A 13,356-nucleotide genomic window follows, 5' to 3' on the forward strand; every position below is an offset into this window, starting at 1 on the left:
TTCAGTTTTTATTCTTTTACTATTGATATAGTTGAAGAACAGTTTGGGATTAGTTTTACTCTCCTTAGCAATGTGCTTCTCTGTTTCCTTTTTGGCAGCTTTAATTAGTTTTTTAGATAAAGTATTTTTCTCCCTATAGTTTTTTAGAGCTTCAATGGTGCCATCCTGCTTTAGTAGTGCAAATGCTTTCTTTTTACTGTTAATTGCCTGTCTTACTTTGTTTAGCCACATTGGGTTTTTCCTATTTCTAGTCCTTTTATTCCCACAAGGTATAAACCGCTTACACTGCCTATTTAGGATGTTCTTAAACATTTCCCATTTATTATCTGTATTCTTATTTCTGAGGATATTGTCCCAGTCTACCAGATTAAGGGCATCTCTAAGCTGGTCAAACTTTGCCTTCCTAAAGTTCAGTGTTTTTGTGACTCCCTGACAAGTCCCCCTAGTGAAAGACAGGTGAAACTGTACAATATTGTGGTCGCTATTTCCTAGATGCCCGACCACCTGCAGATTTGTTATTCTGTCAGGTCTATTAGATAGTATTATATATATACACATACCTATTCTATGTGTACACATTTATTCTACCTATTCTACTGTAAGCTGTCAGTGTGATTTTACTGTACACCGCACTGAATTGCCGGCTTTTCTCTCTAACACCACTGCGTATTTCTCGCAAGTCACACTGCTTGTCCGTGTGTAATCCGTATTTTTCATGCTTCCATAGACTTTCATTGGCGTATTTCTTGCGCAGTACGGTGACAAACGCAGCATGCTGCGATTTTGTACGGCCGTAGAAAGCCGTATAATACTGATCAGTAAACTATGGCAGATAGGAGCAGGGGCATAGAGAATAATTGTGTCGTATTTTTTGCGAGTTTTACGGACGTAGTTTCTGCGCTCTTACGTCCGTAAAACTCGCAAGTGTGACGCCGGCCTAATTTGTTCTTTTAATTTGTTTTGTAACAGACTAGTATCAAAATAAGCAACTTTGTAATATATTTTCAGAGAAATCTGTTTCGTATCTCTTAGATTAATCTTTCACTCTCAATTAATGTGAAAAATCTGTTGTCTCTGACTACAGATGGAACCCATTCCAGAGGTAGGAGAGATCAGGTAATTTAAGTCTATGGATAAAAGAGTTAGAGGCAAAAGCAGATATTCTACTGAAAAAAGTTAGTTCTCCGTACAACCTTATGAGCACCAACTGTCATCTCCCACTCCTATCTCCTTAATGGTAAAACCTTTAGGCTGGGTTCCCATTGCGTTATGGGACCGCGTTTAACGGACAGCGTTGCACGGCGAAATTAACGCCGTGCAACGCGTTCGTTAACGCGCCCATTGAAGGCAATGGGAACGCGCTTCACTAGCGCGTGCCATGTTCGGCACGCGCTAGCGACGCGCCGGTGATTCCTGGGGATCTGCGAGAGCGGGGACGTTACCGCGACCCCGACCGCAGCCCCATAGAAAACATTGCGTTAGCGCAATCCGCTAGCGCTAAACGGATTGCACTAACGCAATGTGACCCTAGCCTTATTCACTGAAGACAGATTTTACCCAGGAATTGAATAGGAATGATCACCTCAGGATGTGAAAGAAGCAGATTTCTCGAAATGTATTACAAAGTTTCTTCTCATGAAGATATATGGAAAAGAAAAAAAGGCTACTCTTTAACCTCTGCAGCAGTTACCTGACATGCACTGTCTGAAATGCTGCAATAGTCTTATGTATTCCATACGATGTCCCCTGCTGGCTTCTGCAAACTGGCCGTTTAATGAGAAATATAATGTGTTCATTCAACCATTGAGCAAATTCTGTTTCGCCAGTGTTGGCTGCTACCAGGCACCTGGGCTATAAGCTGATCTCCAGGGAAAACAACTTCAACTTCCCCTGAATAGAATGGAAAAGAGACGCGTCAGGTGGAATCAGAACAACCCCATACACATTAATGTTCAGCCGACTTTTAATGTGTGTGGGATTTTCAAGGGAACTACAGTATGTAAAACCAGATATTGTTCTATTTTAAGTTCTAGGGCAACCATAAACATAAAATAACTATATTTAGTGTATATGCTCTTTGTCTTCAGTTGTCGTTCATATTAAATCTGCGATTTACGGTCCATACTGCACTTCATTCTAAAAGAAAAGAAAAATTGTTATTTATTCTATAATGTTATACACAGTGGGTACAGAAAGTGCTCAGACCCCTTTAAATTTTTCACTCTGTTTCATCGCAGCCATTTGGTAAATTCAAAAAAGTTCTTTTTTTCCTCATTAATGTACACTCTGCACCCCATCTTGACTGAAAAAAAAATGTAGAAACTTGTGCAAATATAATAAAAACGAAAAACTGAAATATTACATGGTCATGGTATTCAGACCCTTTTTCTCAGACATGTATTTAAGTCACATGCTGTCCATTGCCTTGTGATCCTCCTTAGGCCTGTCCCACCCATCCAGATAATTCTGGTACCGGAAAAATCGGTACTGGAGTTATCCGTGTCCGTGAGCTCACGTAGGCCATCCGTGTGGCACACGTGCGGCACATGTGTGCCGACTGGGTACCACACGGAGAGCGCTAGAGAGGAGTGCTTTCCCCTGCATCTGGTGCTGAAGCTGCCATTCATATCTTCTCTCCAGCAGCGTTCGCTGGAGAGAAGATATGAAAAATCCTTTTTTTTTTTTTTTTTCGTGTTTAAAATAAAGATCCCTGTACCCACCCCCTGTGCGCCCGCCCGCTGTTGATAAAATACTCACCCGGCTCCCTCGCAGCGTCCTCTCCACGCCGCACCTTCTCCTGTATGAGCGGTCACGTGGGGCCACCCATTACAGTCATGAATATGCGGCTCCACCCCTATGGGAGGTGAACCGCATATTCATGACTGTAATCGGCGGCCCCACGTGACCGGTCATACAGGAGAAGCTGTGGCGCGGAGAGGACGCTGCGAGGGAGCGGGTGAGTATTTTATCAACAGGGGGTGGGGACAGGGATCTTTATTTTAAACACGAAAAAAAAAAAAAAGATTTTTCATATCTTCTCTCCAGCGAATGCTGCTGGAGAGAAGATATGAATGGCAGCCTCAGCACCACGTGGGGGGGACAGAGCTTACTGTAGCGCCGTCTCCTGCACGGCACACGGACAGCGTCCGTGTGCGGTACGTGTTTTACATGGACCCATTGACTGTAATGGGTCCGTGTAATCCGTGCACTCCCACGAACACTGACATGTCTCCGTGTTTTGCACATGGACACACGGTCTGTGAAAACACGCTGACATGTGTAGAGACACATTGATTTCAATGTGTCTACTTGAGTCAGTGTCTCCGGTATGTGAGGAAACTGTCACCTCACGTACCGTATATGTGGTAATAACTCTGGAACGCTTCAATACATTCCAGTGATTTTAAGATTTTTTTTTTTTTTCTTGTCACATTATACTTTATGATAATGGTAAATTTTAGGTCGATATGTTTTGTGTTTATAAAAAAAAATCAGAATTTTGGCAAAAGTAGAAAAAAAATTGCAATTTTCAAACTTTGAATGATTATCCCTTTAATTCAGATAGTCATACCATAGCAAAACATTAATAAATAACATTTCCCACACGTCTGCTTTACATCGGCACCATTTGTAAAATGCTATTTTATTTTGGTAGCATGTTCGGAGGTTTAAAAAATGTAGCAGTAATTTTTTCATGGAAATTTACAAAATTATTTTTTTAGGGACCTATCCAGGTTTGAAGTGACTTTAGGGGTCCTATATATTGGAAAACCTCCAAAAAACTCTTTAAATAAAATCTGGTGAAATCTGCGCTCACAAATACCTTTGTCCCTGTTAAGTGTGCAGAAACTGTAGTGAGGGGTGCACGACTCCAGAGGTTCAATATATGTGCAGCATCTACTTTACTTTTTTTTTTTTTTTTTAATTTGTGGGACCAAAATAGTCACTATACCTGTAGATAATGAAATCAATTAATTTAAGTAAACTACTGTTCTAGCATCATGGAGGCACTGGAAATGGTGTCCACCAACTATTTCTCCAAAGGTCAAATGATGCTCCTTTTTCTGGGCCAAACAGTTTTTGACTACATATTTTGTATCACCGCATTTAGCAGGAATTACAGAACAAAATAAGGTCCATTTTCTTTCAGTACCACTTCTCTTGGAGATAAAAGGTAGAACTGGACCTGTTCCATACATTCCTCACACCATGATTGGATATCCAAGTTCTTACTATCTGAGGTGTCTATGAGCTGGCCTACAAGCCATACTCTAATGTGAAATTTCAGAAAGAAATATTCATTTGGATATCAAGCACTGTACTGATCACTGTAATATGGACTTTGCATTTGAAAGAGGGTTACCTGCACTAAAGATGGTGAAGCTGGACAAAGTGTCTCGTATTATTCAAGCATTGGTGCACATGCTGTTTCAGGATAGCAGTAACCAATATATCTGTCCTGAGTCCACGCTAATGCTGCTCGTGATCCAGATCCTTGTGAATCAAGAATATGTGGCAGAGGGTGCCTGTATTACAAGAAAAAAAAAAACATTTAACAGATTTTTTTTTCATTCACCAAAGTAATTTAACGTGAAACTGTCTGTACAAGTTCACTACTGAAACTCGTTATGTGGCTAGTTAGGTCCTAGCAGAATTGTAGTCGTACCTGTTCCGTAGTAATCTGATGCTCCTTTGCTAAGAAATTAAGCTTTGAAGCTACATGCAAATAGCTTCGAAGTGCATTGGGGGAGGAGTTAATCTCAGAGTATATATTGACAAGCCCCCAATGCACTTCAAAGCTGATTTGCATATGGTTTGAAGCTTGATTACTGTAAAGGTTATATATATGTATATTATAATATATATATATATATATATATATATATATATATATATATATATATATATATATATATATATATTCAGTTTCAATTGTAAAAGTCCCCTGACAGGTTCTCTAACACTCATCAATAAACTGAGACATGCCCAGATACCTGAACTGTGTATTATCCTCAATTTCTATGTCTCGGTATTTCAAATGGCATTTACATCAAATTGCCAAATGTGTACAGTATATAAAAACTTAAACTCCTGAGTTAATTGTTCACAAATTGACTAAATGTATAATTGTTCTTAAAAGGTTATTTCAAAAAGACAAAACAAATGACTATCCATGCGAGAGTTTAAATGTGTTCTTATGGAGCTGCTGTCAATTCTGACTCATAGATGGAAGCCCTGTGAGACAGAAACCTTTGTATGATGTACGGGTGTACTAATATGACATGTGATTCTGAATTGCCTTCTAATCACAAGATAAATAGTATAAAAATTGAAATATAAAACGGGGTGATATAAGCGCTGATGAGTGGGACAGACGGGAGGTAATCTACTATATAATTGTCCAAGGGTCACTTCCGTCTGTCTGTCCTTCTGTCACGGTTATTCATTCGCTGATTGGTCTCGCCAGCTGCCTGTCATGGCTGCAGCGACCAATCAGCGACGGGCACAGTCCAGAAGAAAATGGCCGCTCCTTACTCCCCGCAGTCAGTGCCTGTCGCCCGCATACTCCCCTCCGGTCACCGCTAACACAGGGTTAATGCCGGCGGTAACGGATCGCGTTATGCCGCGGGTACCGCCACTATTAATCCTGTGTGTCCCCAACTTTTTACTATTGACGCTGCCTAAGGACCTGCCAAGACGTCACGGTCATGTGACCGCGACGTCATCACAGGCCCTGCGTGACAAAGACCTGCCATGACATCACAGTCATGTGACCGCGACATCATCACAGGTCCTGCGCTAATACCAACCCTGGGACCGGAACCTGCCGTGGACTACAAGGGCTCCCTCGGAAAGGTGAGTATATGTTTATTTTTTTACCTGTGACAAACCTGGCTGGGCAATATACTACGTGGCTCTGTGCTGTATACTACTTCGCTGTGCAATATACTACGTGGCTCTGTGCTGTATACTACTTCGCTGTGCAATATACTACATGGCTCTGTGCTGTATACTACGTCACTGGGCAATATACTACGTGGCTGCGCAATATACTACGTTACTGGGCAATATACTACGTGAGCTGTGCAATATACTACGTGGCTGGGCAATACACTATGTGGCTGGGCAATATACTACGTGGCTGCGCAATACACTACGTCACTAGGCAATATACTACGCGGCTGGCCAATATATTAAGTCACTGGGCAATATAGTACGTGGGCTGTGCAGTATACTACGTGGGCTATGCAATATACTACGTGGACATGCATATTCTAGAATACCCGATGCGTTAGAATCGGGCCACCATCTAGTATCTTCATAAGAATTTATTAAAAGATAAGGGCTTCACATTTCAACATCGGATGTCTTCCTCAGACTCAGCATGCATGATAGCAGTACAACAGAGTTGTACAGAGAGTTTTTTAAAGGGACTCTGTCACCTGAATTTGGAGGGAACAATCTTCAGCCATGGGGGCGGGGTTTTTGGGTTTTTGATTCACCCTTTCCTTACCCGCTGGCTGCAATATTGGATTGAAGTTCATTCTCTGTCCTCCGTAGTACACGCCTGCACAAGGTAATCTTGCCTTGCGCAGGCGTGTACTATGGAGGACAGAGAATGAACTTCAATCCAATATTGCAGCCAGCATGCAGCCAGCGGGTAAGGAAAGGGTGAATCAAAAACCCCAAAACCCCACCTCCATGGCTGAAGATTGTTCCCTCCAAATTCAGGTGACAGTGTCCCTTTAAATGGTTAAAAAAGGATGGAAAAGAGTTACACACTGACATTATGGGGGTAAGGGTCAGTTCACATAAACTAATAAGATATAGGCAGTGTGATTGTCCTGGCTTGAGAGATATGTCCTCCCTGCACTACCATTCTCCATTCTGTAGACTGCAGGTTGCTTTATTAAACCAGCGGTTCACAGAACTGTCAAGGTCCCGAAGCTTGCACAGAATGTCAGAGTCCTGGTGAAGTGGGGTCATCATAAACAATGAGAGACCCTTATAGTCTAGTGGGACCCTGAAATAGTGCGAGGGGGCATCATACATTTTATGGACTATTGCAGGGGCCATTATACAGATTGGGGACTAATGCATGGGCCATTATACAGTTTGGGGACGATTGCAGGGGCCATTATACAGATTGGGGTCTAATGCAGTGGCCATTATACAGCTAGGGGACTAATGCAAGAGCAATTATACAGTGTGAGAGCTAATGCAGGGGCCATGATACAGCTTGAGGACTAATGTGGAGGCCATTATAAAGCTTGTGGACTAATGCAGGAGCCATTTTACAGTGTGGGAGCTGATGTGGTGACCATTATACAGCTTGAGTACTAATATAGGGGCCATTATACAGTTTGGGGACTAAAGCAGGGGGCCATTTTATAGAGTGGGGGCAATAAACAGCTTTAGGACTAATATGGTAACCATTATACAGGTTGAGGACTAATGTAGGGGCCATTATACCTTGTGGGAGCTAATGTGGGCCATTATACAGCTTGATGACCAATTAAGGGGTCATTATACAGCTTGGGGACTAATATGGGGACCATTATACAGTGTGGAAGCTAATGTGAGATCCATAATACAGCTTGGGGAATAATGTGTGGGCCATCATACAGGGCTAATGTGGGGGCCAATATTCAGTGTGGGAGCTAATGTGGGGGCCATTATACAGCATGAGGACTAATATAGGGGCAATTATAAAGCTTGGGAACTAAGGTAGGGACCATTATATAGCTTGGGGAATAATGTGGGGGCTATCCTACAGTTTGAGGACTAATGTGGAGGCCATTATACAGCTTGGGGACTTATGCAGAGGCCATCATACAGTGTTGGAGCTAGTGTGGGGACCATTATACAGCTTAGGAGCTAATGTGGGGGGAGGGAAATTATACAGTTTGTGAGCCTTTTGTGGGGACCATTATGCAGTTTGTGTAATGGAAAACCACACAGCTGCATAAGCTTGTGGTTGCATGATGTCACAGGCCTGGCATTGTATTAATTTTAGTTTGGTTTATCAAGGGTTAATCTTACTGGGGGCTTAGCAACCGCTTAAATTAGCTTGTGTTGTTTGATTGGTTCTTTTCTCTCCTCAGAGCAGGTCTGTTATGATTGGGCCAGAGAAAGGGCGCCAAAATGTAAGCTATAAATAGACCTACATTCCTGTCAGGACTGCAGACCAACTGAAGAACTCTTTTGAGTATGGATTCTATTATTTTATACTGTCGAGGTCCTTTAATAGTGAGAATAAGTCACCTATCTAAGGTGGACGAGTTTCTGATTTGTTACGGATTGGTTCTGGTATTTTATTAAATTGATTATTTAATGATTATTTATCCCATTTATGGATTTGAGATTAAACTCATACTAATATTTTCAGGTAACCCCTTAATAAAGGCACCTCGGCCAATTTTTGACACCACAGCAGTTGTCCTGTGTCTTATTTCGTATTAGAGTTAAGTGGGGTTGGTGCAATATGTCTTGTGTTATCATGGCTACCACATTAGCTCCAAAACTGCATGCATAAGTTGCTGAAGTGAAGTGGGAAGAATATAGGCATAAATAAAATTAATGGGATCACATGTTTAGTGAAAAGAAGTCCACCTAAAGGTCACATGGTCTGTCAGTATACACACAATTTTTTGGAAAGGCCACAGAGGCTGCAACTGTATAGCCCAGAGCGGGGTACTCGGGTCACTGGGCAGCGTTGGATTCTGGGGGTCATGGGGATGGCGGCCTTGCCTGTGCTGTGGGGACAGTGAAACAGGAATGAAAAATAAAGAAACAAAAAAAAAAGTTTGTGACGCCAGTTGGAGTGTTCGATTGTAATATGGCCAGCACTGCAGATGATCTCTGGGGGTAGATGATGATGTCAGTGCTGGTGTTTAACTCCCCTCCAACTAGGGCTGGACCCCAGGGATAGTGATAGAAGTAGATGGTGCAGAGTAATAAGGCAGGAGACAAGGAAAGTCACTTTACCATTTACTGAAGTCCAAATACATTTTCAGAGGATGGAATACAACTCTCACCAGGTACACAGTCTGCTGTGCACGATGGGAATTATCTCTCTCTGCTATGATCCAGTATTAACTCAATGCCGCCCTAATCCCTTCTGGGACAAAGATTCCTGGAGTCTGAAACTTCCAGTACAGCCAAGTACTCACGGCGTTTTCTCCCCCGGCAACTTGCAGCATAAATCCTATGTGAAGCACATGTTTGTTCTTACACAATCTCTCACTGATTCTCTGTTGCTATGGAGCTCCTGGGAAAAACACTTCACTGCTGATTATGAAAACCGCACAGCCTCTCAACTTACCACCCCACTCTGGAAGTCTGGATGGCCTTGGAGCTGATACCCTGATCCTTCTCAGCATGGTCCCTGGAGGAAGCACATGTCTCTCCTCCCTGGACATTCTCCATTTTCCTTTTTTCTGTCCCTTCACAGACTAACTACACCCCTCCCCTCCCAGCAAGAGTATGTTTCCACCGTCAGGAATCCCAGTGCTTTGGACACAGCAGATACCCCCCCTCCGCCCAAAGCGCCGCTCCCTGTTGTACATGCGGTGATTCCGCATGTTTTCATTAAACACATGCGGAATCACCACATCGTATTCATATGTGGCACCCCAGGAGTCCGGTTGCCACAGTGGCATTGCCTCACTCACAGGGGGTGGTGCCATGCCTGTAAGCAAGAGGGGTTCCCTTTCCAGGTAATTTCAGCATACAACACCTTTCCTGACTCCAGACCAGAAGGGGGAGCTTCTAACACCTGTTTTAGGGGAACTTCCCTATAAATCCTGGCCTGTAGGCGGGGTTAGTGAGTTCAGTCTGAGAGAGCAGACAGTGAAGGAGGAAGAGGCAAGAAGTGTGGAGAATCTGGGGGATAGGAGCTGCGACTGAGCTCACCCCAGGACTAAGCGCAGAAGACTGGACACCGGAGTCCATGTTTGTGTTGAAACTTCAGGCCCCGCAATCAAATCCGGAGGACACGAAGGCACCACAAGGGAGTGACACCTGGAACAGGCTAAAGCTGCCTGCCATGCGGTAGTGTTTCACTTAGTGGACAGGCAGAGAGGGACTTGAGGAGAACTAAAAGCACCAAGCACCCAGAGAACAGCGCAGTAGGAAGGCCTCCAACCCCACCTGGCTAGGGGGACTCTGAATTGTTTCCAGGCTGCCTGGATCTCCATCACCAGCTGTGACTTATGCCCCGGACTACACCTTCAACCTGGGATTAAAGGAAAAGAAACTGCAACCCTTGTGTTCTCTAGTTATTCCCGCACCCTCAGTCCTGGACCCTCAGTCCTGCACTCCAAAGTCCACAAGTCCCTTACAGAACTGCACCGGTAGACCTGGGGACCCGCTCCACCGGAAGGGCGCAGAACCATCCAAGCTACATCTACATCGGCCCCAGTGGTCTCCTTAAGCAGCGTCGGACATTTATTGCCGAACACCACAGGTGGTGTCACGAACAATCCCTTTTTCCTATACAAACTTTATTCCCATTGCACGCCCAGGGCCACAGAACGGGTCACTGCTGTCGTGACCACCCCATTAAGAGTCTTGTGACCCGGTTCCGAGTACCCCACGGCCATAACTGGTGTCGCATTTCTGGCGTCATGAACAGGATGGACCGACCCAGCAAACTGGGTCCGGTGCACCATAGACTTTGTTGAACTGTGTGATAACTGCCATTTTTCACGCCGTGCAGTGTGCGAGGATCAGAGGGTGTGTGTCTTCATGGGCGGAGCCTAAGAAAGAGTGCAAAGAGGAGCTGCGCTCTGTGCTCTGCCATGAGCGGATGAAGAGCAGGAGGCCCCGACTTGAAAACCAAAAGCACCACCATCTAGACCGCAGGTGGAGCAGCCGCTGACTCCCGTAACAAACGCAGGGCCTGGCTGAGGTTCACTAGTGGGGGAGGAGAAAATCTCCAATCCGGGAGAAGATTCAGTGACGGTCGCAGCCCCCACGATGCATCCAGATTCAGCGGCGGCCGCAGCCACAGCTCCCATAATGCCGTTATCAATGCCATACATACCGGGAGCAGCCATGTTACCGCAGTATGCGATTTTAAGGAGGGACTCTGCAATTTGTTTGAAGTGTACCCCTTGCCTGAGATTCACAAGGTCAGCATCCTCATTGGCCAGTTAGCTGGTGCAGCTCAGAGGGAGGTAAAGTTCTGGCTGGACACCAATAAAAGCATTGCAGCAGAGATAAAAATGAGATTCTCAGCATGCAAACAAAGGGTGCAGGCAAGTATATGGGACTATGCCCTTAATCTCCAGGAGGCGCTGCGGGTCATTAAGCAGGTTGATCCTGACAGTGTGTAAGATGGGGACAGATTGTTACAGGAGCAATTTATTGAGGGACTCCTGTCCAGCACCCACAGGACACAGTTGCGTACCTTAGCTCTACAAAGCCCTGACCTGGACTTTGCACACTTTAAAGATAGGGCCATCGGGGTGCTGCATGAACCAAATTCCAGCCACACAGCGTCCCCTAGGTGCCCAGCAATTACATACCACCGGGATGTGGCATCCTTTCCACAGGCCCCTGTTGAGACCGACACGCAGACCCTAGATAATGACCCTGCTGCAGGACTGCATTTCCAGGTCTAGGAGCTGACCAAAAGTGTGGCTGCACTAACCAAAACTGTGCAGTCCCTGCAAGTGTCCTCAAAGGAGAAGATCCAGCTGGCTTCCCGTCCAGGTGACGTGCCGTGGAGACAGCAGAAGAGGAACCCACCAACCAGAGGGAGAGACAACGACCGCTATGACCAGAACAGGCGACCCATCTGTCGCCGCTGTAGCAAGGCGGGGCACATCACAAGATTCTGCAATTTCAACGAGCAACCCCTGGGGCAGAGGGCCAACCCCCAGGAGTAAGACAACCAGACCCACAAAGCTGGCGAGCCAAGTGCATTGGAGGATGACCGGTCCTCCCAGTTGTGATTGATGGCATCCCAATTTACTGGACACTGGCTCCAAGATGACGACTGTGCCATATATTTTTTACAAACCATACTGGGCTGACTCTGATATTACCCGCCGCCCAGATAATGACCTGACAATAGTTGCCATTAATGGTCAGCCTTTGCCACAAGTGGGGTATAAGGAGGTGACCATTAAGATTGGCCGAGTAGAATTGCAGTCAGAAGGTTTGATTATAGTTGATATTGACAAACAAGAATGCCATTCTATGATCACTTTAGGCACCAATGTAATAGAACATTGTCTTGCAGAAATTATGGTTTTGTTGCAACAGGTAGCCAAGACCGCCAGTTCCAGTCAGCATCGAGTCCTGCAAAAGGAGATCAAAGCACTTATGCAGAGACAACAGGTGGAGTTGTCTGGTGGAGAAGTCGGCAGTGTCAGAGTGAGTGATCCGTTCCCCATTGCAGTACCCCCAAGGAGTGAAATGTTAATTTGGTGGCGGGCAGCCATAGGCCTCAGGGATCAAGATTACCAGGCCCTGGTAGAACCAGTGCACTCTGATAGTAGGCCCGCTATCCTGATAGCCAGTGGGGTAGTCAATATTCGCAAGGGGAGAGTACCGATATGCATCCTGAATTGTGGGGAAAAAGAGGTCCATTTACCCCAATATGCCACCCTTGTTAAGCTGTTCACTGTAAGTAACAATGAAATAGAACCCTTAAATAAATAAACCCTTAAATAACCCCTTAAATAAACCCTTAAATAAATAACCCTTAAAGAAATAAAGCAGAACCCTTGCTTTCATCTGACCAGTTGTAGGACAATGTCTCTGAGGGGCAGCTGGAGGATTGGTGTCAACAGTTACACGTAGGCACTGACTCCACTCCTTTGCACCGAAAGAATGGGGCTTATCGGGTGCCTCGAGAGTATGAGCGGGTCTTCAGCAAACATCCTCTAGACTTTGGGCCGGCAAAAGGGGTCCAACACCATATCCCCACTAGAGATCATCTGCCCATTAAAGAAAGGTACCAGCCTGTACCCCCAGCAAACTATCAACGCGCCAAGGATATGTTATGGGAGTTGAAGGAGGCTGGGGTAATCAGAGATAGTTGTAGCCCCTCGACAGCTCCATTAGTCCTCGTTAAAAAGTAAGATGGTACCATGAGAATGTAAGTTGACTACAGCTGAATTAACAGCACACAAGGACACCTACCCATTACCTAGAAATGAGGAATCACTAGATGCACTGAGATCCGCTAGCTATTTCTCCACCTTAGATCTCACCAGTGGGTACTGGCATGTTCCCGTGGCAGAGGCAGATAGCGAAAAGACAGCGTTTACGACACCAATGGGCCTCTGCAAGTTCAACTACATGCCATTCGGGCTTTGCAACGCATCAGGGACGTTTTAAAGG

The 13,356-nt window shown here is 45.0% G+C and overlaps 1 protein-coding gene across 2 annotated transcripts in view; it reads right to left on the reverse strand.

Moving 5' to 3' along the window:
* Positions 1-1,943: 1,943 nt before the first annotated feature.
* SPMIP2 (sperm microtubule inner protein 2) overlaps positions 1,944-13,356 on the reverse strand; it is a 192,646-nt gene continuing 181,233 nt past the window's right edge. For both annotated transcript variants that reach the window (XM_069745764.1, XM_069745762.1), the window contains exons 4-5: positions 4,364-4,526; positions 1,944-2,136 (exon numbers count right to left, since the gene is read on the reverse strand). In XM_069745764.1, coding sequence (XP_069601865.1) covers positions 4,403-4,526 — 124 coding nt within the window. In that variant the 3' untranslated portion in view covers positions 1,944-2,136; positions 4,364-4,402. The remainder of the gene's footprint in view (positions 2,137-4,363; positions 4,527-13,356) is intronic.

The sequence above is a fragment of the Ranitomeya imitator genome, chromosome 1 (assembly GCF_032444005.1).
Source record: "Ranitomeya imitator isolate aRanImi1 chromosome 1, aRanImi1.pri, whole genome shotgun sequence".
NCBI lineage: Eukaryota > Metazoa > Chordata > Amphibia > Anura > Dendrobatidae > Ranitomeya > Ranitomeya imitator.